Source organism: Bubalus kerabau, chromosome 3 (assembly GCF_029407905.1).
Source record: "Bubalus kerabau isolate K-KA32 ecotype Philippines breed swamp buffalo chromosome 3, PCC_UOA_SB_1v2, whole genome shotgun sequence".
Lineage (NCBI taxonomy): Eukaryota > Metazoa > Chordata > Mammalia > Artiodactyla > Bovidae > Bubalus > Bubalus kerabau.
The window spans coordinates 110,338,137-110,365,592 of NC_073626.1; the positions used below are offsets into that span (position 1 = coordinate 110,338,137).

Consider the following 27,456-nt stretch of genomic DNA (forward strand, 5'->3'; position numbering starts at 1 on the left):
GGATTTAAGAATTCACACAGTCATCAGAGGCTTATCTTTTCCTCCAATTTTGAACTGTTACTTACTTTGGCTTCTTAGATGGGTATACTGTACATAGTTTTTAAATGACCCATGGCAACTTGAGGTTATAATACTTGCAATCATGAAAGAGATGAAATCCTCTCCCTTTCAGCAGCCATGGAGATTACCTCAAATGATTTTAATTGGTTTCATTTACTTATTGACAGAGACTCCTAAATTGCCCATCAATCTACCTATTTTTATTTCCCCTTTAGAAACAGAAGCCTAAATCTTTTGTTAATGCATTGTTATTCAGAGTAAGTCATCACATTCCCCATCTCCCCTTGAAGCTAGATATTGTCATGTGACTAAGTTCTGACCTTAGAAATGTAACCAGAAGTCTTGGGTGGGACTTTCAGGATGAATATTTTGGGGGGAGTTTTCTTAAAAAGCCTTCTTGTTTTGCCCTTCTGTCCTCCTTCAGGCCTGCAGCGTAATGACTCAAGCACTAGTAGTCATCTTGAGCCATGAAGTGACTAAGAAAAATGGTAGCCGTTACTTAGGATGGTGGAGCAGAATGATAGAAATCTGTGTTCCTCAGGATACTATCTAGCCACCATACAATCCCTGCACTGCCCTCCTTCATACTTCTTTAATATTAAAAGAGAACAATCATCTATTAGGTTTAAGTTATAAAATAAATGTTTTTAAACATCAGTAACATGTTATTTTTGCAGACTAATTGTGTTCTAAGGGAAGAGTCCACCTTGGGTCACAGATTTTCCCTTTGTGACAGAGGAGGCAGTGGTCCATGAATAATAGCTTCACCAGTGGTGGAAATAGTAAGTTCAAAATGACAAAAAAAAGCCAATAATAATGTTATATATCTACTATGTATATGTCAATGAAAAAGTTATGTCAGTAAACCCTCCCTACTACAGAACATAAGGAAGAGTCAACTTGCATCATCAGTGTTGAGGAACTCATAACCAGTCAATGAGATTTAGAATATTTGCTAAGAGCATATACAGGTATATTCAATTCTATATGATGCTAAAAGAGACCTGGAGGCAGATTTAGATTAAGAGATCAAAACTGTATCAGTTCAGTTCAGTTCAGTCACTCAATCGTGTCCGACTCTTTGCGACCCCATGAATCGCAGCACGCCAGGCCTCCCTGTCCATCACCAACTCCCAGAGTTCACTCAGACTCACGTCCATCGAGTCAGTGATGCCATCCAGCCATTTCATCCTCTGCCGTCCCCTTCTCCTCCTGCCCCCAATCCCTCCCAGCATCAGAGTCTTTTCCAATGAGTCAACTCTTTGCATGAGGTGGCCAAAGGACTGGAGTTTCAGCTTTAGCATCATTCCTTCCAAAGAAATCCCAGGGCTGATCTCCTTCAGAATGGACTGGTTGGATCTCCTTGCAGTCCAAGGGACTCTCAAGAGTCTTCTCCAACACCACAGTTCAAAAGCATTGATTCTTCGGTGCTCAGCTTTCTTCACAGTCCAACTCTTGCATCCATACATGACCACTGGAAAAACCATAGCCTTGACTAGACGGACCTTTGTTGGCACAGTAATGTCTCTGCTTTTCAATATGCTATCTAGGTTGGTCATAACTTTTCTTCCAAGGAGTAAGTGTCTTTTAATTTCATGGCTGCAGTCACCATCTGCAGTGATTTTGGAGCCCAGAAAAATAAAGTCTGACACTGTTTCCACTGTTTCCCCATCTATTTCCCATGAAGTGATGGGACCAGATGCCATGATCTTAGTTTTCTGAATGTTGAGCTTTAAGTCAACTTTTTCACTCTCCTCTTTCACTTTCATCAAGAGGCTTTTTAGTTCCTCTTCACTTTCTGCCATAAGGGTCTTATACAAACTGTATAAGGTTGATTTAAAGAAAGAACATAATGATGTCTATATAAACAGGTTATGTTTTGATAACTGACCATTATCCTGCCCCCAGTAGTAGACAAGATTTTCTATCAGTAGAAAAGAAGGTGCGAACTCCAATTCTAACCCCATACTTCTAACTCTATGATGTTAAGAGTCAGGAAGAGGAAACAAGGAGCTTCCATAATGGAGGCTCAGTTTCATTGTTATCATAATTCTTTTTGCTTCAGTGTTTCTGTGACTACATTACTTTTTTTTGTAACAAGAATCATTGCATGTTACCCAGCTGCCTGTAATCATTATGTTTTCTGAACTGGAAGATAGATAGTGATGATTACAGAATATTAACATGATCAACAAAAACTCCGTATTTCAATATTTCAATTTTTAATATGAAGAAAAGTTTGTCAATTCATTTTTCTTAATGATATCTTGTAGAGAATAAAAAAGTTTAATTTTGGTTAAGTTCAATTTGCCAATTTTTTTGATTATTGTTTTATGTGTTCTAAGAAATCAGAGAAGGGCATGGCAACTCACTCAAGTATTCTTGCCTGGAGAATCCCATGGACAGAGGAGCCTGGAGGGCCCTAGTCCATGGGGGCCCAAAGAGTTGGACATGACTGAAGCGACCTAGTAAGCAAGCAATCTTTGCTTACTCCAAAATTATGAAAATATTTTCCAATATTTTAGAAGCTTTATATTACACTTACGATCAACTGAGATTCATTTTTGTGTATGGGTATGGTGGGTTGAGATTTATCTTTTTCATATAGATAGCCACTTATTTCAGTAATAGTTGCTAAAAAAGAGTTTCCTCTTCCCATTAAATTGATTTAGAGCCTTTGTTGAAAGTCAGTTAACTGTATGTGTAGACTTATATTTCTGGTTTCATTTTGTTTAATTCTCTCTTGATACTGTAACTTTAAACTTAAAATCAGGTACTGTAAATACTCTAGCTTTGTTCTTTTTTCAGCATTGGCTGATTGTTCTATATCGTTTGCATTCAAATATAAATTTAGGATAATCAATTTCTTAAGAATAATTAGATTAGGATAACCTAACCCTTCAAAAGTAACTTGCTGGAGTTTTAGTAAAGGTTTCATTAATTCTGTATATTCATTTAGAGAAAGCTATAGTAATTTGAGTTTTTTAGTTCATGAATATAGATATCACTGCATTTTCTTGGACATATTAACTTTCTCTCAGCAATGCTGTATGGTTTTCAGTATGGTCTTGCACAAATTTTGCTAGCTTTATTCCTGGGTATTTGTTGTTTCATTGATACCATTGTAAAAGTTTAACTTTTTGTTATTGTGGATATATAGATATATATATAGATAGATAGATAGATAGATAATAAACATATACAATGATGTTGTATCCTGTGCCCTTCCTATTAGGTAGTTAGACATTAGCAACAAGGAAGTGACAGAGGTGAAAGAAACAAGAGGGAGATAATTCAGCTAAGCACCAACTATCTGAGGACCCTCGCTTGGGGGACAACCAGTTAGGCCCCAACCATCTGGAGACCCTCCTCTGACTTCACCCAGAACCTGTGAAACTCTGGTTGGTTGGTGAGCAACTTATCCTGATAAAGAGGGAGCACAGTATCATAAGAGAAGGCCCTGGGCATTGCATGCCCTGTCTAGACAGGCATGTAACTTCTAGTAAACTCAGACTTAATATATACCAACATTATAATAAAATCTAGCCCCCACACACACCCAAGATGGGTTTTTCTTAGTGAACCAAGGGTAGGGACATGAGCAATAATGAATGAGTTACAGGTATCAGGGCAGTCAATCAAATAGCTATTCCCCGTCTTTCACCCATGATTACGTTCCACCTCCTCATAGAGCAACTTATAAACAAGCTGAAGCCTGTATGCATGTGTGTTTAAGTCACATCAGTCATGTCTGACTCTGAAACTCTATGAACTGCAGCCCACCAGGCTCCTCTGTCCATGGTATTCTCCAGGCAAAAATACTGAAGTGGGTTGCCATGCTCTCCTCCAGGGGATCATCCTGACCCAGGAATGGAACCTGCATCTCTTATGTCTCCTGCATTGGCAAGAGGGTTCTTTACCACTAGTGCCACCTGGGAAGCCCCTAAGCCTTATAGGCGGGCTTGTTTTACTTTCCAGAAACATCCTCACTCTCTCTCTGAGGAGAGTTTATCTATGCTTTAAAAAACTTAGCTTTGAGCTTAAGCTTGAAGTGGTAGTTTGCAAATTTTTGTTTCTATTGCAAGGTCCGAGATTGCTGGCTGGGGACTCCAGTTGACTTCCTCTGTTGAAACTCTCTATCTGACACATAGCATGGTAACATTCCAAATTCAGTTATTAATTCAGCAGTTTATAGCTTCCTTTGGCTTCCTTTTGGTATAAGGAGAAAACTAAATCTATCTTTCACCCCTGTTTCTCAGTCCTTATTCCACAAGGCATCACAGAACCAGATTCTTTTCTCTCTTTTGAGAAATAGGCAGTGCACATATAAAGAAGCCCTGTATAGTATATATTACAAACAGTTTTATCTTTTGATGGTCCCTCACTCCACCTTTCTGGGAGGATCCAATTTGTTTCTAAGTATCTACAATTCATATGAAAATGTATTAAACAAAGAAAAGTTTTCAAATATTATATTTGTTTTCTCCAAATTTATAATATCAAAAAATGAAAACATTGTTCCATTTCTATTCAACAATATGAATGAATAGAAAACTCTACATATTGTGAGTATTTTTCTGGAGTATTACAATTTGGAATTATATATGTTCTGTTCTACAATTGGTTTTGAGGTTCAGTGATTTTCAGTATTGGCTGCTCATTGGAATCATTCAGCTTGCTTTAATAAAAATACTGATATGTGGGTTCCACCCCAGAGAATCTGATTTTATTGATATGGAGATGGACTGGGCAGAGGGATTTTTTAACGTTCCCTTGGTGACTTTAATGTGCAGCCAATTCAAGAACTGCTGTTTATACCTATATAGTTTATATAGTTTATATTTGTAATGTTTATAAGCAGTGTCATGGATCAAAAAGTTAAATAGCTTGGAAGCATAAAATTCAAATAACCTTACATAAAGCAATTAACATTTTCATGTGACTTTTTCTGCAATGTCCCAAATGGAAACCTTAGCAATGAACTGTAATGAACTTATTACTGTAACTTGTAAGTGTAAGTCTCTTTCAAACACAAAATATGATACAGTTTAGGGGAGAAAACTTAAAAACCCATTGTACTGATACTCAGTACTGATTGTTAACCTTTTGTAATCATGGAGAATTGCCTGTGTACAATGTAATACTAAGTCAAATAGTCTATTTCTCTGATCCAGATTGCTTTCTTATATTCTTCTATTCTAAAAATTTAAACAATATTTTAAATAATGCAAGCAACACATGGCAAGGAATAAATAAAACTACTGTTACCTATAGTATTAGTTTTAGAGGAGTTTGTTTTAATTTCCAAAATGAAGTAACTAAATAGTTCAGTATCAGATACAATATCTTCAAGGGTTATTTAAATTCCAATATCCTAGCATGTTGCTTGATTGAGGCATGCATAATGCTACATTAGAACTTTTGTAAATTTTAGACCAATTTTTGAATCTGAAGTTAGGTATAGAGCACAGGCAAAAAGGATATATTATGAAACACAGTACTCAACACAGTGACACAGTTAAATTCTGAGTAATCATTACCAGACAGGCAGGTATGCAAGCAGGATGGAAGAGGGGGAGGGGAGTATTATCTCTCTCTCTGTCTGTATGCATATATTTATTAGGCTATATCTAATACACACATATTAGTAAAACAGTGCATTTGAGGTCTATCATGAGAATTTCTACAAATATGTAAAATGTTTCTGGATAAGGATTGGATAAAAATTCCTCCTTTGCCATCTAAGACCTTTGTAAAATTGGAGAAATCAGTTAAACTCTTAAGATTTACTTCTCATTTACTTAAATGCATGTAATAATACTTCCTAGGAATGTTATGAAGATTGAGTGTGATCATGTTTATGAAAATCCTTACCCAGCAGGTGGCCTGGATCTTCAATATATGATCATTTCCTAATTTTCTTAATTAAACCTAAATCACTTTTGTTTTCATAATATTATTTAAATCTGAATTTTGTAAAATGCAATTTGCAGTAAAGAGTAGCAATGGCCACCAAGTAGCTTCTCCTCTCCCTTAGTAAATTTATTTTACCAATCTCAATCATTTTAACACTTCACTATCCATCTCTAACATGGCTGAGGAAAAAAAAAAAAAGAGTTGATCTAAGTATGTGAAAGGAAAATTTTAAATTGTGCATTGACATCAATACTCTTATTATTTTATGTACTTGAATTTATATCATCTTGATGCTTTGACCTTGCTAACGTGTTTCATAGATCAAAGATGATATTATCACTTAGAGAACGTGTTAGAATTCTAGATCTACTCAATCACAATTTCCATTTTAGCAAAATTCCCAATAATTAATATATACACACATTACAGTTTAAGAAGCAATGGAGTAGACTATAAACAGTTGGATATTAGTCATGAAAATTTTTAAATATCTGATCCAAACTTTGCATAAACTCTTATTATGTAAATTTTTATTCTGGATCCTATGGACACAGTTAGATTTTTTGTAAAGAACAGCAAATCAGGAGTCAATGCACACTTTTTTTTTTTTTTAATTAGCTGTGTCATTTAGTGGTAGTGAAAATGCTTCAAGTTCTTAAACTTCTAAGAATATCTGCCTTAGCATTTGTAAAGTGAAGGGCTAGTTAATACATTTCATGATACTCAATGGGGTTATTTAGAGGTTCAGATATGCTGGCACTTTAACAATTTATAAGGTCTTTACTTAGGCACTATTGTAATCTATACATTTAGGTCAGCTGACCATAGGTAAATTTTGAATAAGAACTTCTAAAGAAGGAAAACAGGATGGCAACCACACAGTTTGGTTAATAACTATTTCTTTATGGCTGCTACTTTATAGCAAAAATAGAAGATGGCTTAGAGAAGGAGTATCTTAAAGAGAAGGATAGTTTTCAATAATCTTGATCTTTATTTTTATTGACTGATTTGTGTTGAGTGGATGGTCCAATCAGTTGCTTTGTAATTAGCTCACAATGAAATATTAGTCAGAATTTGCCTTCAATTTTTCCTAGGAATGCTTCTCAGTTAAGAACTGACTTGAGGTCCTAGGAAATGTCATGTCCCCTGGATTCACACGGCAATGAGGACACCGTGAGGGATATCTTTATGGAAGCCAACAATGCAAATTATGGTTCTTTCCATTACAGATAAAAAGACTTGTGGTCCTCATGAATTCCAGTGTAAAAACAACAACTGTATTCCAGATCATTGGCGGTGTGATAGCCAAAATGACTGCAGTGATAATTCAGATGAAGAAAACTGTAGTAAGTAACTCTTGCTTGAGAATGTTGCAAGCTTGACAGCCTATTCAATAAGCAGGATAGCAATTTTAAGTTTAGTTAAGATATGAATTTGAATCTGTCTTGCAGCTCACATTTTTATACATATATTCACATTTGAACAAGAATATTCAGACTAAATTGACCTGAATCTCAAATGGTAGAATTATTGAAATGGCTCATCCTGGGAGTTATTTTCTTACAGTTATCAGAATTGGTATAAAAGTATCATGAGGTTTAATGCAACCCGTTAGTATGCAATGAAAGAAACCCTTGATGCAAGTTCATAGAAAGAGCTGAATGATGTGGAGACACAAAACAGATCATTCTTTAACCGATGGTATTCATTTTATTTCAGTCTCAAATTCATTTACACTACAAATTCACCCATGAGCATCTTTCAGTGAAATATCATTTATTCTCTCTGGAGTGGTGAACACCATATGTATTCAGGATGCTTTTCTCTGAAAATAGAATAAAGCAATTTTCATCATCTGCCTTCTGCATTTTTATGTAATAAGTTTAAAAAACATTAATTAGCCAGCAATTTTATTTTCTAAAAAGCATGACAGTATGTAAAATTGTGACAGTATCTATCTTCTTGCATTCATTTCTGAATGTATTTCTTACCAGCACTTTCTTAAACGGCTGTTTAAACAAAAAGGCAATATAATCATGTTCAAAGTGAGACAATAATCAAATTCCATTATTAAATATTAACATTCTTCTACTTCCCAAAAGAGTTTTATGATAACAATAATATCTACTTTATACATTGGATTTAGAGCATTCATTTCCCATGATGCAGGAGACAAAATAGGAACTGTTATATTAAAGTGTTGGGATATATTATATAAAAGCATACAATTAGTGGAATCACAGCCTTAATAAACCACTTGGATATTCAGTTTGCAAAATATCAGCTAATGGTTTGAGTCACTTTCAAAAGTTAATCTGACCAGTATTTGAGGATCAGGGACCTTAAGTATGCAATCTCTGGATAATTATGATAATGAAATACTTTGAATATAGAAACCTTTATTACTCCATCTTCATATAAATATCTCCCAACTGATTATACTCTTTAGAAAGGTAAAGTGCATTGCAGAGATTTATTAGAGTGTTCTAGATTTTTTTAATAATTAATTTAAAAAAAATTATATAGCAGTTATCAGATTCTGTCCAGTGATTAAAATAAAGATCTTATGGTGGTAAGACTAGAGGAGTGATTTCAAAAAAGAAACAATTATGTATGTACTTCTTATTTACTTTAATTTCATTTCAGGGCTTAAATACACAGATTAGCTACTCAGCTTAGTTTTGGAAAATTTAGTGTTAATTATCAATGTTATTTTGGCTTCCCTGATTGCTCAGTTGGTAAAGAATCCACCTGCAATGCAGGAGACTCTAGTTCGATTCCTGGGTCGGGAGGATCCGCTGGGGAACAGATAGGTTACCCACTCCAGTATTCTTGGACTTCCCTTGTGGCACAGCTGGTAAAGAGTCTGCCTGCAGTGCGGCAGACCTGGCTTCAATCCTTGGGTTAGGAAGATACCCTGGAGAATGGAAAGGCTACCCACTCTAGTATTCTGGCCTGGAGAATTCCATGGACTGTAGAGTCCATGGGGTCACAAAGAGTCTGACACTACTGAGTGACTTTCACTTTCATAAATAATATACCTGAAAGGAAGCATCTGTGACTAAAGGATATTGAAAACAAGAGAAGGATGTGGAAAGGCAACATGGAGACTCACATCTTGGAAGACCCTTTATTCAAGTGGTAATTTAAATGGTGTGAGAAGTTAGGTTGCTATTTTAATGAGACAGGAAGGAGAAGAATGAAGGGCAGAGATAGCTGGTTTCTGAGTCTCCTGGGGTTTCCTAAGTGGCCAAATATCATTTTGGTGACATCTCCTAAAAGTCATCTTTTGATGCAAGAAAGCTAGGAGAAGGAAAAATTGCATCTCACTTGTCACCATGGAAACTTAGTGATAAATTACTGTAGTCACAGAGCCCTTAAGAAAAAGCAAGGGAATAGACTGCAGTATCAAGCAGTGCAGTATAAAATACCCAATTATGTGTGGATCTCTTTTAGTTCCTAAAACAAGCAATATTGATGAATTTGCCAAGAAAAGATGGCAGTGAATGAGAATGAAGCATATTATAGTTGTGACATGGAAGAATAGAAGGTGTATGCAGGATAAAGGTCAAAGTAGATAGCATGTTAAACATGGAAGAATATTTAAGCGTAAGGATCAAGGGCTGTAGATCATTAAGTGGTGTTTGAATATACCATCTTGACTAAGCCAGAAAAATGGGAAGATTTAAGCATTGAAAATGCCACCAGTTCTACATAGACAGAAGCTGAGTCTCTGAAAAATAAGAAAACACAATATATCTATAGGGAGCATCAAGAGATTAGTCCTATAGAAGTCAGCCTTAGAAAAATATACTGTTGCTGTATTAAAGTGCTTTCAAAATATTTCCAATGTCTTATTATATATTGAAACTATTAAAATAATATGTATATAATTACAACAAAACTGTTATCATTATATATACATGATATAATATGTATTGTAATTATGACTATATATTATATACATCTCATAATTTTATATATAGTTATATATAGATGACAACAGTATGCTCAAGAGGGCAGTGGTATCATGTTTTCTAAATGTCATTAGTCAAAGATATGCATTTTAATCCACATTTGTCATTTATTGTTAGCCTTTATTAAGTAGTGAAACATACCAGAGAGAGTTAGTCAGTCTTATACAATAGCAACATGTTTTCTTTTAAAGGCCCACATGCTATTATGCAAAATTCACTCACATTTGATTGTCTCATTTATTTATCATATGTATCTGAATTCCTATTTAAATGTCTGAAGATCGTTGAAGAAGTAGAACAATGTCCCATGATCTGCACAGTGCCTGACACATATTTATAATATTAGCAATTTACTATAAAATTTGCTTTTGGGCTTCTTTGTTTATGAATCTCTTATAATGAATTAACTTTTTAAATTGAGTTGGAAATATTCCAGGCATAGATATGGAAAGAGTTGGAATAGCAGCAGAGCAATTAACTGCCAGCTATGTTTTAGTTTAATATGCCTTCTAATTTTTTATATCTACATAGGATAATTAGCCCATTGTCATTTCATCATCTAATGATGATCATTTCCCTTGTTAAGTGTTCAGCAGGGACATTTTACTTCAGCAATGATTTCTGCTCTTAAAAATAAGAAAATTTCATTGTTATTGAAGTCATTTAGTAATCTGGAGCAAAGGTTTGGAAATACTTTTAAAATCTCAACATCTGTACTATTTTCATCAGCAACAAATATATATGGTATGTCTGCCATCCAAGTACTTGATGTACAAAATAAAATTATTTCATAACTTTGCATTATTAAAAAGTAACTGGCACTCCAATGGATTTTAAAGTACCAAATAATTTGATCAACTAGATATAGGTTTATGTAGAGACAAGCTGCATCTGCCTTATTTGAATTTCTAGTACTTTCACACTGAATTTGTATCAGAAGATTATTTGTATAGCATGACAGTTATACTAATTGTATTCTAAAAATTCTCCTCAGATGCTCACACTCACACTGATACAATTTTTGAACTTATAACCAAGAGTTTATGATAATATACTGAGTAGAGAAATTTGGAGTCTGAAAGATTTATTCTCTGCCACTAACTCTATGGCTTTGAAAGTTGCTTTTATTTTCTGACTATAGCTTCTTAGATCTTGTGAAGTCGTCTCCTATAGCTCCTTTCAATTCCGAGGCAGGATGTTTATGCCTTCACTACTATCAAAGAGGGTGACCAGTTTATACGATACCCCTATTTTTTATCCTTATTATAGAATCCAGATCAGCCTTCTGAAACATGCTCTGTAAGGCTCCTTGGCTGTCAGTCTAGCTTGTTTAGATGAGATTTATGAAAAACCTAGTTATTCCTTCACGTATGGGATTCCCTATCTCCTTTGATCTCAGGAATAGGTAATATCAGACCAAGGTAGTGTAGGAAGAACATTTTAGAAATATTGGGGAAAATGCCACATTCAAATTTTCTTTCCAAAGGGGTTATGTTCCAGGTATAGTCATTTTTTGGTTCTTTTCCACAAGAAAAATGCTATTGTGCCAAGTTCTAAAAATTCATCCTTTACTTTATCCTGAAAAGATTAAAGGCAAAGTAAATGATAAGAGAATACAATAACTTAGGATCTTCTCTGATAGCAAAATTGCATTTTCCTCAAGAGAGAATTTCTTTTTGAGAGAACTAGTGGGAAAAGATTCTAAGGCATTTAGATGAGAGTTAGAAACACATTAGCTACCCCACTCCTTGATGACATTTGTGTATATATAAATAATTCAGGATTATTTTTTTCTGGCATTTTTTAAAAAACATGGTAGCACATACAGAATTTCCATTTGTACTGAAAAATGCTTTTCTAAGCAAGTCTCTCAGTTCCTTTACTCCCCTATTGGAACAGAATAATTAAAAATGTTAAAGCAAGCCTCTATAGATCAAATATTCTGTGGATTTTTTGGGCAAATACCTTGATCTACTGGCTATACAATTTTATTTATAACCTTGAACTAACAACATCCAGTCCTGCCCATAGCAGAGTGTGTAAAAGCCTGTGAGGCCATTGCTGTTTATCATGTGCTAACATGATAAACACACTTGTTCTTAATTAGAATAAAAGCAAATGAGAATATTAAAGGAAGAATTATCATGTTTCAATACCTTCAAATCATGAAATTAAAGATTGTACTGCTGTTTTTAAAATATCTAAATATAATATATTTTAAATGCACTCTGTTTAGTATTTAATATCCAATGTTATTCACCATTATTCAAAAATTGAGCATCTATTTATTTATTTTACTAGAATTTATTTTCCCTGAGAATAAAACCACGTGTGTCTGCAAATGGAAAGAGAGTGAAACAGATTCAGCATGGGTGGATACAAAGAGGAAAAGGGTTTTCTTTTATTATTACTGTAAAGTAAATCGACATTGCTAGCTGTGTGCCTTGGACAATTAACTTGACTTTTCAAGGGCTTTAGTGTTCAATCCCTGTAATATGCGAACACTTATTACTTCCTTAGTAGTATGGGAGGCAATGATATGGCTTTGCAGTAAAAATACAGATCCTGGTGTCAGGTTATCTAGATTCAAGTTTAATACTAGCTCTTTTACCTGCTGGGTGATTTGGAGTAAGTTTTTTTCCTCTCTCTGCTTCAATTTACTCATCTAAAAAAGGGTCCAACAATAGTATCTACCTTATGTCATTCCCTTCTCTGGGGGATCTTCCTGACCCTGGGGTCAAACCCAGGTCTCCTTCTTGCACACAGATTCTTTAACCGTCTGAGCCACCAGAGAAACCAACCTATCTTACAGAATTATTAACATTAACTGATGAGCTAATTCAACTATTTGGCATTATCTTCACCTAGTGCCTAACAGCAAACAAAATATCAGTAGCTAGTTCAGTTCAGTTCAGTGCAGTCACTCAGTTATGTCCCAGTCTTTGTGACCCCGTGGACTGCAGCACGCCAAGCCTCCCTGTCCATCACCATCTCCCGGAGTTTACCCAAATTCATGTCCATTGAGTCGGTGATGCCGTCCAACCATCTCGTCCTCTGTCATCCCCTTCTCCTCCTGTCCTTAATCTTTCCCAGCATCAGGGTGTTTTCAAATGAGTCAGCTCTTCACATCAAGTGGCCAGAGTATTGGAGTTTCAGCTTCATCATCAGTCCTTTCAATGAACACTCAGTAGCTGGTATTTTTTTTTTATTATTGTTGTAGTTATTAATATTACTATTAATTAAGTTGTTTTTAAAATTAAAGTGTCATATATATGAATATAGTACAAAGACTAAAAGAGAAACTGTTCTTGTCATGCTGTCTAAACAAAGGAGTATTTAAAAATGAGGGAGACCCTCCACTTAGTGGCTCTTTTTCATTCTATTGATAAGCATCTTATCTTATTCATAGCCAGAAGTTCACATTTTTAAAATAAAGACCCAGAGCAGAACAAAATGTTCAATACATATTACATTTTTCAAAGTTCTTCCAGTGTTCTCAGAAGGGATATTTATATAGAAATGTAAGAGCCTTCATGATATCAAACATTCATATGTTACCCTATAGTGAGAACCCGAGTGATTGCATAGAGTGATATTTAAATACAGGCTGAATTATGCACAATTTTTATGTAGAAATTATGCTTCATATGAATATTCTTTAAATTTTATTCCTGTTGCCAATTTCTGTTTTACCTGAACAAGAATATTATTGTGTGTGAAACAGGACCGTTGTAAATACAGTTAATGAGAGGGGGAATGGGTCTCTCATCATGCCAGATATCAGTTCTGTTTAGAGAATCAAAACCAAGCAAGAGGTGACAGTCAGCAGTTATACTGATTACTTGTTAGGGAAAATTTCTGCACTCCTGCTTCATTGTCCAAATGAAACATATCCCGCATAGTAGTTGAGCCAAATAACAAGTCACAATATTTGGCTTAGGTCCTATATGGAACATGGTGAAGCATAATTAAATTAACAGTTAGCAAATTATCTGAAATGGCAGGTAAATGAGGTTAAGGCATAAGCAAATAACTGCATAAATAAATAGGCAGTTTTCAAAAAAGAATCTCCTTCAATCATGTCCAATAATATCCCCACATATCCTTTTAGTTCTAGGAGCTCTGAATAAAGAATTAGAAAGTCATTAGAATACATAATAAAAAGCCATGAACCAAAGTTTAGACTCTTCAGTTAATAAATAGTCCTGTGTACCCATAGAGAGTAACAAAATGTCTTGCATCCTTTAAGTAAATGCATAATATGATTTAGAATTTCAACTGGAAAAATTGTTGTTTTACTTTAATATGTAGATTTTTATGCCTTTTCTTTTACTTTGCTACTGGATTTTCATTAAACAGTAAGCTATTTATCTTTTGCATTTTTTTCAATTTGTATCTAATGCCACTTTCTATTCATGACTTCAAAAATAAATTTGAAAAATCATTATATTATATACCACAGATGCTTCATGAAATGCTTCTCTTTTTTTTTTATAAACAATTTATTGGTTCTGCCTGGCTAACTTCTTTTTTCTTAATGCTACCTCACGTGGTATGTCATATAAATTTTAGAATGAAGTTGCATGTAATAGAATAAACTTGTGCTATTTTTCTGTCCCCAGAGCCACAGACCTGTACACTGAAAGATTTTCTCTGTGCCAACGGGGACTGTGTTTCTTCAAGGTTTTGGTGTGATGGAGATTTTGATTGTGCAGATGGCTCGGATGAGGTAGGCATTTTTGAGAAATCAAACAAAAAATAAAGTGGTTCCTTAAAATTTCATTCATAATTATTATTCCATTCAATGAGTGTGACAGGGACAGCTTTGAATGCACTTTGCTTCTGACACACTAAGATATGTATTATATCTATGCTCTGCGCTGCACACATCCAGCACAGGGAATAGCTCTTGTGCTACTATTGACAGTTAATTTTATAGTCTGTTTTACCTCAAGTAGTGAATGGCTGGATTGGGAATAAGATGTTTGGAAACCCTATTCCCTATAGCTGATGCCTTTGCCATCTGTGAATTTGTTCGTGAATTTGCTGCAGTATTTATAGCCAGGACTAATATTTTTATGCATTTTAAACAGTTTCTTCTCCCCAGACTCCTTCTTCAGTAGATATAGTCTTACAGACTTAGATGTGGGTCATCAATTTTTATGAAACCCAGATTTAGCTTTGCCTAGATGATGACTCACAATCCATTTATAATAAGTTCTATGTACACACAGTTAAGAAGTTTAGAATATAGATCAGTCTTATGGACTCTGTGGGAGAGGGAGAGGGTGGGGAGATTTGGGAGAATGGCATGGAAACATGTATAATATCATGTATGAAACGAGTCGCCAGTCCAGGTTCGATGCACGATACTGGATGCTTGGGGCTGGTGCACTGGGACGACCCAGAGGGAGGGTATGGGGGGGAGGAGGGAGGAGGGTTCAGGATGGGGAACTCAGGTATACCTGTGGCGGATTCATTTTGATGTTTGGCAAAACTAATACAATATTGTAAAGTTTAAAAATAAAATAAAATTAAAAAAAAATAAAGAAGTTCAGAATTTCTCTGGATAATTCTGTAATCTCAGGTTGTGCTAACATTATATAAACCTTCACACAATTTATCATTTATGCATCTGTGTATTGGGGTTTCAGATATTAATTACTCCGTGATGCTTTAAAAAATAATACATGACACACAGTAATAGTCACTTTACATGGTTTTCTCAGTTAGTGATTTTTCATGTTACTATCAGGAATGCAGCACTTGTACAATCAAGTCCAGCCACAGAAGGGAAAATAAGGTCTCTGGTCCTCAGTGGCCACCATGGCTCCTCCTGACACACAATGACTGCCTAGACTTCTGCTACTCTGATTGACACAAATATGTACTCATCCTCAAAAAGGGCCTTCCACTGACTATCGACTTGGGAAGAATCTTCCCAGGTGCTCTGGAGATTTCTGTGTTTCAAGTTCAGCTTCCTTAAGTATCTACTGATTACCTGCCTCTTCAGAAGACCCTGAAGGTCTCTACTAGTTATAGAATCCACACAAACCAGATATTCCCCAACCTTCAGGGAGTCTTATCAAGATTGGACAACTCTTCTCCATTCTCTCACTATTTTGGAAAAGTCCCCCTAATCATGTACAAGTCTAGATTTTGGAACCTAATGCACTTTATTTCTCACCTGAAGGTCTGAAACCTTAAAACTTGAGGCTGCAAAGGTCTCTTAGGAGAAGGTGAAAAATATTACTTCTGTTGATTGGGCTAGTCACAAAACAAGTCAAACAAAATTTTTAAAAATCCACAGAGAAGTTAAAGTCTTACAATTCCCAGCTACATATTTACTTAGTATCTATATTTATTCAGAATTTTATTAAATTTTTCACAATCAGGAAAATATATTTCATATAAATTCTTCCATACCATTAAAATGTTTTGTGTTTGTTTTCTTTAAAAATGTATATATATTCCAACAGTACCATGTAATTGTGAAACATCAAAAGGTGGGGATATATTACTGAAGGCTTGTGATTTCATCTTGCATGTTTTTCACTAGATGTCCAACATACATAAACAAAATTAAACACTTCTTTTTTCTAAATGTTATTCATGTGAAAGTAGACATCCTTATCCATGCTGTTTCTCTCATGCTGTAAGTTAATGGATGCAATTCTTGGTGGCTGAATATATCTCCACTATCCATATATTTTTATGCTAATATCCCTAGGGAATGAAATTAACTCTCTTAAAGGTAGTCTTTCTCTACATTTATGGACTTTTGATACTGTCTATATGTAATTAAGTGGCTAACATTACAGGCAGTTGATTTCTGTTTCCTTTATAAAATCTAGAATGACGGGTTGCATTGTCAACAAACAAAAAAGTGAGCTGAACAGATGGCTAGAAAGCATAATTACATACAGGATATTCTTATACTGGGAACAAAAGAGAAAATTGTAAGGATTACTTTTTGTATGAATGTTAACTGAATTACTTTGTTAATTTTCAGCCAAAACAATAAATCAAAAACTTGGATCAATGTAATTGTGTATCAGGTTAGTGGCAAACACAGAGAAGAACTATTTAAAGTGAATTTAAAATATATTTGACCTCTGTGTCCAGTATAACATATTGTAAGAACCAAAAGAAATGCAAAAGAATCTTAAATTATATTCATACATGTGTTTTTTAAATAACATTGGTTTTGCTGATTTGAAATTTGTGTCTTAGAGAGTACAATAGTTCCAATGTAAAATTATTTTAAAATTACTAACACTCAAAATTTTTAAGTAAAATAAAGGAGATATGAATGTAGAAAAAATGCAAGTAAATAAAAACCCTGTAATTAAATTCAAAAGTATCAGCTTGAGATCTTGATTTATTTTTCTGTTTTTAAAAATATGTTTTTGGCTCTGCCACTGAAAAATCCTAAAACCAATGACATCCCAGTTTTAAAGACTATCTCTAGCATTCATATCATGACCTCTAACTACATTACCCAATTAACAGAATCAAAACTCCTTTGAGAAATGTTTAATTCTAGATCTGTGAATGGAAATTGACAAAATGAGCCACTAACATCTTGTAAAGCCAGAAAACAAGACTATTGGGATAGTGTCCAAAATACATAGGAGCAAAATTGCAGGGTTTTCTACATACAAAAGGGACAATTTGAGCCTTAGAAAGAAAATAAAAAATGACTGTAATGTATTGAAATATAATAATGTATACAAATATATGAGTTGATAATAATATTTAAAGAAAAAGCTCAATTGTTACTTTGGAGGTTTCTAAGTAACTTTATTAGTTAGAATTATAAGTATTTACTTATAATTCTAATAAATAGTATTTATTTATTAGATTTCTAGTATTATTATTATTAGAATTTTTAGTATTTACTTAGCCAAATTCAGAATGTGAGACATTCTATAGAGCAAATGACCTGTTTTTCCCAAGTAGTAAATGGCATTCAAAAAAGAGTTATACATTAAAAGAAACTCAAATCAAATTCAATGTATAGGTTCTTTTAGATTTTTCTTTTATCAAACAGTATTTTTCTACAGTTGAGAAAATTAGGAAATTTTTAAAATGGAATGGGAATAACTTTAAAAATTTCTATTAATACCATCATAGTATTAATTTTCTGAAGCTATTGTCATTATGTTAAAGTTCAAAATATAAATAAACTGGGAGAGAGGCTTATGAAACATGAATAGCTAAGTGTGGATAATTGTTAAATATGCATGATGAGCACATGGGTTTTATTATTCTGTTCTCTCTGTTTTTCTGTGTGTTTTAAGATGTCTAAGATAATGATTAAAAACCCCACAAATATAGACACAGACACATGCATCAACTATATGCAGTATATTATAAATTAAACTCTTCTGATGGTAGAAAAAATATCTAGAAGTATTACCTTCTGTGTTATTATCAATACAAATAGAACAGTGTCACTGACTATTGAGCTCCTTTACTTGAATTAGCCCTATTGCTGAGAAAAACATTAATTAATTCTACAAATTATACTGAGCAGTTATTATAATCATTGCATGATATTAGGTTCTAGATTCATAGACACTATTTCTATCCTGTGTATACGTGCGGGTACATATATGCTGTTGCTTTAGTCATGTCTGGCTCTTTGTAACTCTATGGACGGTAGCCAGCCAGGCTCCTCTGTTCATAGAATTCTCCAGGCAAGAAGACTGGAGTGGGCTGCCATAAATTACATAATATTTTAATATATATTCCTCATTTTCTACATTTGCTACTTCATTCATTCGATCATCTATTCAGCAAATTTTAATGGAATACTTACTTCTTAAATGTCCCAGGTACAGTAATGGACATGGAAAAGGAAAGTGGTGAACAAAATCTGAAATTACTTCCTCATGACCAGTACATGGGCTATTTTTCCAATGTCATTCACCATTACATAGCTCACCCCTTGGATACATCACGTTTCTATTTATCCTTATGTGTGAAAAATCTTTTCTTAGTTTCATTCTGTTTAAAATTCCTCTGTGAAGTCTTTCTTAAAACCCTTATGAACTCATGTTTTTAAAGCATATTCATTTATTTTAACAGTATATTTTATTGAAATTGTTGGTTAAATTGCTGGTCTTCTCTATGAGTTTACATGGTCCCATCACTTCATGGGAAATAGATGGGGAAACAGTGGAAACAGTGTCAGACTTTATTTTTGGGGGCTCCAAAATCACTGCAGACGGTGATTGCAGCCATGAAATTAAAAGACGCTTACTCCTTGGAAGGAAAATTATGACCAACCTAGACAGCATATTTAAAAGCAGAGACATTACCTTGCCAACAAAGGTCCATCTAGTCAAGGCTATGGTTTTTCCAGTGGTCGTGTATGGATGTGAGAGTTGGACTGTGAAGAAAGCTGAGAGCCGAAGACTTGATGCTTTTGAACTGTGGTGTTGGAGAAGACTCTTGAGAGTCCCTTGGACTGCAAGGAGATCCAACCAGTCCATTCTAAAGGAGATCAGTCCTGGGTGTTTATTGGAAGGACTGATGTTGAAGCTGAAACTCCAGTACTTTGGCCACCTCATGTGAAGAGTTGACTCATTGGAAAAGACCTTAATGCTGGGAAGTATTGGGGGCAGGAGAAGAAGGGGACGACAGAGGATGAGATGGCTGGATGGCATCACTGACTCAATGGACATGGATTTGGGTAGACTCCGGGAGTTGGTGATGGATAGGGAGGCTTGGTGTGCTGCGATTCATGGGGTCGCAAAGAGTTGGACACGACTCAGTGACTGAACTGAACTGAACTGAACTGAATTTACCAAATACAGGGAGGAATCATCCTTTTCATTACGTTATTATTTAAGAAACTCTTGCAGGACACTCAGGTTCAATCCCTGGGTTGGAAGACCACCTGGAGAAGGAAATGGCAACCCACTCCAGAATTCTGCCTGGAGAATCCCATGGACAGGGGAGCCTAACAGGCTACAATCAGGGAAGCCTGACAGGCTACAGTCCATGCAGTCACAAAGAGTCTGACATCACAGTGAGTAACACTTGGCCAGTTTTACCAACATTACTATTTAAGAAACTCTAGTAAATGGTAAATCTTCAATACTTGGGAAAAGAAAGGGGGGAGGAAAGAAAAAAATCAGTTATATAGCAGGCAGTCTAATTAAACTGTCATCAGCAAAGAGAAAACTATAGGAATTCAGAAAATAAGCTCTTATTTCTTACATGGGATGAAACTGAGAAAAAGCAGGGAGTAACAGTTCCTATGCTTCATTCACTGGAAGTTTCACAAGCTGTAAGAGTGCTGCACCTTTTGTGAAAAGAACAGACAAGTAAATCTTGGCAACAAAAGAAATTGCTAAACAACAGAAAAATATCATCTCAGCAAGACATTTCACTGGAGCATCCCATTTCAACCAGAGTGGTCAGACCCAAGGAAAGTGAATTTCTAATTTCCCTTTCATTGATCTCATATAAAGAACTGAAAGGCCCCCAAAGGCATCACTGCTATCTTGTTTGATTTCCAAATAAAATCTGGATGCTAGCTAGCCAAAAATGACAATTCTGGCAGTTCATTTCACAGTTCTCTAAGAACAAATATCAGAAGAATGGAAAAGGAATATGAATAGCAAAGTATGAAAGAACAAGGACAGAGGGAGAAAAGTGGGGATAGGGGAAAAAAATAACACAAGGGGAAGTTTTGTTGATGCAAGACAGAATTACCCTAGGATTTTTTCTTGTTTCACATTAATCTTTCCACCCCATTCCCAAGGAACTGGCTATACTGATTAGAAATATCTTTTAGCCTTTTTATTTCCCCACAATCATCATTGTCACTTCAGTTCAGTCCCTCGGTTATGTCCAACTCTTTGTGAGCCCATGGGCTACAGCATGCCTGGCTTCCCTGTCAATCAGCAGCTCCCAGAGCTTGCTCAAACTCATGTCCATTGAGTCGGTGATGCCATCCAGCCATCTCATCCTCTGTCGTCCCTTTCTCCTCCTGCCTTCAATCTTTCCCAGCATCAGGGTCTTTTCCAATGAGTCAGTTCTTCACATCAAAGTATTGGAGCTTTGGCATCAGTGCTTCCAATGAATAGTCAACATTGATTTCCTTTAGGATTGACTGGTTGGATCTCCCTGTAGTCCAAGGGACTCTCAAGAGTCTTCTCCAGCATCACAGTTCTAAAGCATCAATTCTTCGGCACTTAGCTTTCTTTATGGTCCAACTCTCACATCCATGCATGACTACTGGAAAAACCATAGCTTTGACTAGATGGACTTTTGTTGGCAAAGTAATGTCTCTCCTTTTTAATATGCTGTCTAGGTTGGTCATAGATTTTCTTCCAAGGAGCAAGTGTCTTTTAATTTCATGGCTGCAGTCACCATCTGCAATGATTTTGGACCCCAAGAAAATAAAGTCTGTCATTCTTTCCATCGTTTCCCCATCTATTTTCATGAAGTGGTGGGACTGGATGCCATGATCTTCTTTTTTTGAATGTTGAGTTTTAAACCAGCTTTTTCAACCTTCTCTTTCATCTTCATCAAGAGGCTCTCTAGTTCCTCTTCGCTTTCTGCTGTAAGGGTGGTTTCATCTGCATATCTGAGGTTATTGACATTTCTCATTGTCATTTATAACTATTAAAATTGCATTACCCCATAACTGTCTGTTTGGAGTATGATCCACTTAGAGCAACTTTATTATGTGATGAAGCCGTGGGATTTATGTTCTTTTTATATTTCTCTTTTTTATTATGACTAATAGAGACAAATGAAACTGGAAAATGATTATAATGTTTTATAGTGATGAGCTTAAGTGTGACCATCTGAGATTCTTGTATGTGTTTTTTGGGGTTGAAGACATTTATCTGAAATTTTAATTTTAATTATGTTTGTGTTGTTTTTGTCAGAGAAATTGTGAAACAAGTTGTTCCAAAGATCAATTCCAGTGTTCCAATGGTCAGTGTATATCAGCAAAATGGAAATGTGATGGCCATGAAGACTGTAAATATGGAGAAGATGAGAAAAACTGTGAGCCAGGTAAAATGCTTGAGACAATATTTCATTTAAGTAATGTTTTAACTCAATTTAAATTTCAGCAAAGATATGTATAAAACAGTGGCAAATAATGCACATTTTGCTGTTTTTAAGAAATAATCTGAAATATCTGTAGATAAATTAATTGGTGTGCCTTTTGTATGTTTTGAAAGTGTTTTGTTAGGCAAGATTGATATTATTTCCAGATACAAGCATTACTCCCCTAAATTTGATTTTCTGATCTCTATATTTTTCTATATCATTTGGAGTTGTTTTTCCAAGATAGTGGAATGAAAAAGGTTGAAACTATAAGTGTGATAAAAGTCAGGTTTCAATTCCAGAAATTAAGATTATTAAATAGAATATAGAAGGTGTATTATTTCTTTTACATCTTGGTCCAAAATAAAAATTAAGATTCAAAATAAGAGTATAGGGGGAAAAATACCCAGTTCATACATTGCTATTCCTTAAACATCACTTTAAATATAAATATATATATATATATATATATTTATATATATATATATAAAATTAGCTTTTATACTTGGGAATTTTAATAGCATTATTCTACAGGAAAAAATACTGGGGAAGATCACTTTGTAATATATTATATACACACACACACACACATATATATATATGGTTATAAGTAGTTTCATAGTGTAATAATTATTTTGAGGGACTAAGTCAGAACTGCAGATACCTCACACACACTTTACTAATAGCCCAGGACCATGCCCATGGTCCACATTGCTAACTGTTCACATCTTTGTTCTTACTGAATTCAGACATAGTCCCAGACTCATTAATACAGATTCCCTAGGCAACCACTGCCAATTAAAAGGAATTAAAAGCTAAGGGAAAAGCTTTTTAGCATCCCAGGACACAGCAATTTAAACCACAAAGCCATTATGTAAGTATATTTGGCTACCTAGTGATCTAATACAAGGCCAAGAACCCCAGAATTTGAATGCAGGCTTAACAAATGAAGCCCCTCGACATGGAAAGGTATCATCATTTCTGTGTTAATTAATTACATCAGGTATTGGCTATAACTTATTTATCTACAATTTTAAAATATTTCCATGTCATAAAAGAATTGCTTCAAATTTTACAGACTTTGCCAATTATACATACATTCATATTTAAAACCCCAAGTTAAAAAAAAAAAAGACTTCTTAAAACTTATATAAATATGATATTTTTTTCAAAATAGCCAAATAGATATCATGGGGTCTATGAGACCATGCCAAGATTTTCACTTTTAGCTTTATACAATGCATATATTAATAATATCCTCAAAGTTTACTAAATCCTATTACAATTTTGAAAATAATTTGAGGTTTTTGTATTTTAAATAGATTCAAAATTATAAGAGAATATATTTAACTCTTCAACAAAGTAATAGAAGATATAGAGAGGTTCCCCCCACCCCCCCGGCCCTTTTTTCTTTAGTGAGTTGAATACTTATGAACAGACCATTACATCATGAGGTATATTTAATACAGTACAAAAATATTGTAAAGCTCATTTTAAGTCAGTGTTTAATATCAGATGTTGAATATAATTCAGTATAAGCTATTTTCATTACTATCTGTAATTTTCATATGCTTATTTATGCTTTTATCTATCAACATTCATTCTGTTCACTAAATCTGAATCTCAACTTTATACTCAGCTTCTCCTACTTGCTCGTCAAGTGAATATATATGTGCCAGTGGGGGATGCATTTCAGCATCTTTGAAATGTAATGGAGAATATGACTGTGCTGATGGTTCAGATGAGGTAAAATCTATCTTTTGATTAAAATCTCTGAATTATGTGAATTAGATTTGAGAAAGCAAATGTAATAAGCAATAGAGAGACAGAATCTTGATTCTTAGCACTGTCTAAAATGTCAAGACAAGAACACTGAATACAGTAATTTCAGCAAATGCCTGAATCTTCATGCTGCCCATTGACCAAACTGTATTGTCCTTTGCAAAGGCGATATTCATTAATTAAAAATAAAACGAAGCCCACACAGCATAATAAATCTCCAATATTGTCAATTGCATGTTTACTTTGCTTGTGACTATATCATTATCAGTAGTTAAAACTGCAGCCCCCATTTGTATTTGAACAGATGGACTGTGTGACTGAGTGTAAGGAAGATCAGTTTCGATGCAGAAATAAAGCCCACTGTATTCCAATTAGATGGCTTTGTGATGGAATTCATGACTGTGTGGATGGCAGTGACGAAGAGAACTGTGACAGAGGTAAGGTACTATTGCATATGTGTGTCTACAAATAAGAGAATGGCAGTTAAGATGCTGTGCAGAATATTTACATCATGTGCTAAAGGCAGCGGATAAGATAATTAAAATGATTCTCCTTTTCTAATTTCATTACATAATGGCGGTGATGGTTTAGTCTCTAAGTCGTGTCTGACTCTTGCGACCCTATGCACTGTAGCCCGCCAAGCTCCTCAGGCCATGGGATTTCTCAGGCAAGAATACTGGCATGGGTAACCATTTCCTTCTCCTGGGGATCTTCCTGACCCAAGGATCAAACCTCTGCCTCCTGCATTGCAAGCAAATTCTTTATTGACTGACCCACCAGGAAACCCTCTCAACACATAATACAGTGTTCTAAATAAGCAAAATCTGGATCATTTTCAGACAAGAATATAAATCCATTTTCATATAACAAGCACAACTAAAATACAAGTGTTTTTTGAGTATCTATTATGAGTATGACATTGGACTAGATGCTGGATCAGGGATGGAAATGTGAGAAGAGGTCAGGGAACATAGCCCCTATAGCCATTCCTACCGAAGTATTTTCTGGGCACGTTTTTCTCCCACATTGCTTGCCTTGTTTCTAAAAGAATAGAAACAACATATGGTATATCATATCACACATGCTAATATGCTAGATCATAGATAGGTTGTACGTTGGGCCCCAAATTTGTTTCTTGCCATATGGTTGAGAAAACGACCTACATTATTTGAAGTCTGGAAGAAACTTTTATTTTATAGCATCATTCTTTTCTAGTTATGTGAAAATATTTCCTGACATATAACTTTTTAGTTGCAAATCACCACATTAAATTATTGCTATTTTTCTGTTAACAAGAGGAAAGCAAAGAAATTGTAGGGTGAATCTTAAAATGGCCATGAATTATAGCATTCTTATTAATTTCATAATGTTAGATATATTGATTAACACAATTTATTTTTACTTATAAGATACTCTAAACTTTACATTTTAGAATATTTGAAACATCATCAACAGAGATGATGTTAGTATTGATATATGTTATAAAGCATTTGAACAGGTACTCTGTTTATAAAGTTTAAATGGATCTAAAATATTTACTCCTGTAAATATCTAATCAGTCAAGGAAAAATATCTTCTACCTCCTTTAATATTAGATCAAACCTTTATGATTTACTACATTTCTATTCCAAATCTGATAAAGTATTATTATATCAGCAGAAGAAACCCTAGTTCTTATTTGGAATCTGAAGTGCATTATAGAAAATCATAAAAGATTAAACTTCCATAATAGCTGTTTCTACTTTTGCTTACCTTCTCACACTTGCTGTCTGTAATTGATTACTCTGAAGAAAGCAAACTTTGTGAACATTCTGGGACCAAAAACTCATAGTCGAGGACTTTAAGTCCAAGATTAAATTTCTTATCATTTAGTATTTTCTCATGAATAAATCCCATCCCCTCAGCTTCAGCCACTCACTAGTCCTGTTCTTTTCCTCATTTTTCCTATGTAGGCTTATTGGTGACCCAGTTGGTCACCAAAATATCCTGCTCACTGCTGCCATGTTCATCGTATGTAAGTGTAACTCTGGTTATGTCAATCTTCACTCAAAGCTCTTATTGATTAGATACAAATATCATAACCTGGCAGCCAGGGTTCTAAGAGAATGATCCCATTTCACCTTCTGTATCATTTGACTGAATTTCCCTGTTGGAATATGTTTCTGTACAAACAAAATGTGGAAATACATTCCAGGCAGTGGGATCATTATGTTCATAGTCACAAAGGTGAGGGAAACTTGATCCATTTAGGAGCCACAAGTAATTGAAAAGTCGTGCTATGGAACTTAGTTTTAATATTACACATATTGAGGCATTTTCCAAGGCTTTTGAGGAGTTTTCTAATATTAAAAAAGGAAAGGGTAATAAGATTTGAACTATGTAATAGCACAGAGAATTGACTGAGATGATGGGGAGCAAGAAATCTTGTTTCTTATTTTATCTCCATGGATGTTTCTATATTCATGTTTTAATACTATCAAGCCCAGCCCCAGTTCTCCAAGAACTGTAGAAATACCTAGAGAGTGAATCTGTACCTGGGAGGGTACGGAGTGGGGGACAATTCTGTTAGAATTTAGTTACTTTTTAAATATTGGATTTCATACAAATGTGTTTAAACAAAGAATTCTAGGTTAAAAAATCAAATATTAAAGTAAAACATTAAACATAGCTTTTGAAATCTGGGATAACTTTCAATTTTAAAATGGTTCAATTAAATGTTTAAACTTACTGACTAAAAAACAGAGCTGAGGACTTTGAATTAAACCATTTAGAAATATGTCAAATTTTCTCTCCCCTCTCTATGGCTGCATGTAACATTTCCTGGATTCCTTGCTCCCAGGTAATTAAATTTCAGTGAAATATCTTGGTGGTTTGATCCTATATGGATATGACCAAGTTCAAATTTCTAGCATTTGATTGCTTCCAGGAATTGGTTTAAGTATTGGATAAAAGCACTTCAAGACATTGAAGAAATAAAATGCCAGAATATACATCTCTTCTGTTACATGTTACTTCCATTCATCTTAAATATAGACACATGAGCTAGCAGGGGCTAAGTGTTGAGAGGTTGAAGGTAAGAGAGCTACAGGATAAACATGTAGCATTTACCTTGTGAATCAATTTTACTGGTTTACTTTAAAAGGAAAGAAACCCCCAATACTATGGAATTAAAAGCAGCATTCACATTTTTAAAGGTAGAACATGTTGCCCCAAGGAAATTTGGTGTTTATATTGGCCTGAGCTTTCAAACTTTACACTTTATACCAATTTTGATGGAAAAGATAGTCTTTTTAGCAATTATTAGCTTCTAATTATAGAAGCTATCAAATTTCATCATACATTTAAGCTTATCTCAACCTTAATTAAGATGAGAACTCTTGATTCTTATTTTCTGTGATGATATATTTGTCCAGATTTCTATGAAATTGCCAAGAGCTCAATTAAATTTAGGCATAGGTTATTGCTAATTACAATGCTTGTTTCTATTTTTCTAATAACCTCCCATTGAGCTGATCAAGAACATGACTAGGAAACTGGAATTTTAATCCAATTAATCTCTTTAAATTATGCCTATTTTAAATTGTTTATGTGTGCTTCCTGCCATCTCACAATAGGCTTTTTAAGTTAGGATATCTTGGAACCC

At 34.5% G+C, this 27,456-nt stretch overlaps 1 protein-coding gene across 1 annotated transcript in view; it reads left to right on the forward strand.

Annotated features, from left to right (window-relative positions):
* The window catches only part of LRP1B (LDL receptor related protein 1B), a 1,835,261-nt gene that overhangs the window by 1,623,185 nt on the left and 184,620 nt on the right, over positions 1 to 27,456 (forward strand). The window contains exons 67-71 of the mRNA XM_055574440.1: positions 7,206 to 7,322; positions 14,576 to 14,682; positions 21,866 to 21,995; positions 23,671 to 23,777; positions 24,118 to 24,250. Of these exons, the coding sequence (XP_055430415.1) occupies positions 7,206 to 7,322; positions 14,576 to 14,682; positions 21,866 to 21,995; positions 23,671 to 23,777; positions 24,118 to 24,250 (594 nt within the window). The remainder of the gene's footprint in view (positions 1 to 7,205; positions 7,323 to 14,575; positions 14,683 to 21,865; positions 21,996 to 23,670; positions 23,778 to 24,117; positions 24,251 to 27,456) is intronic.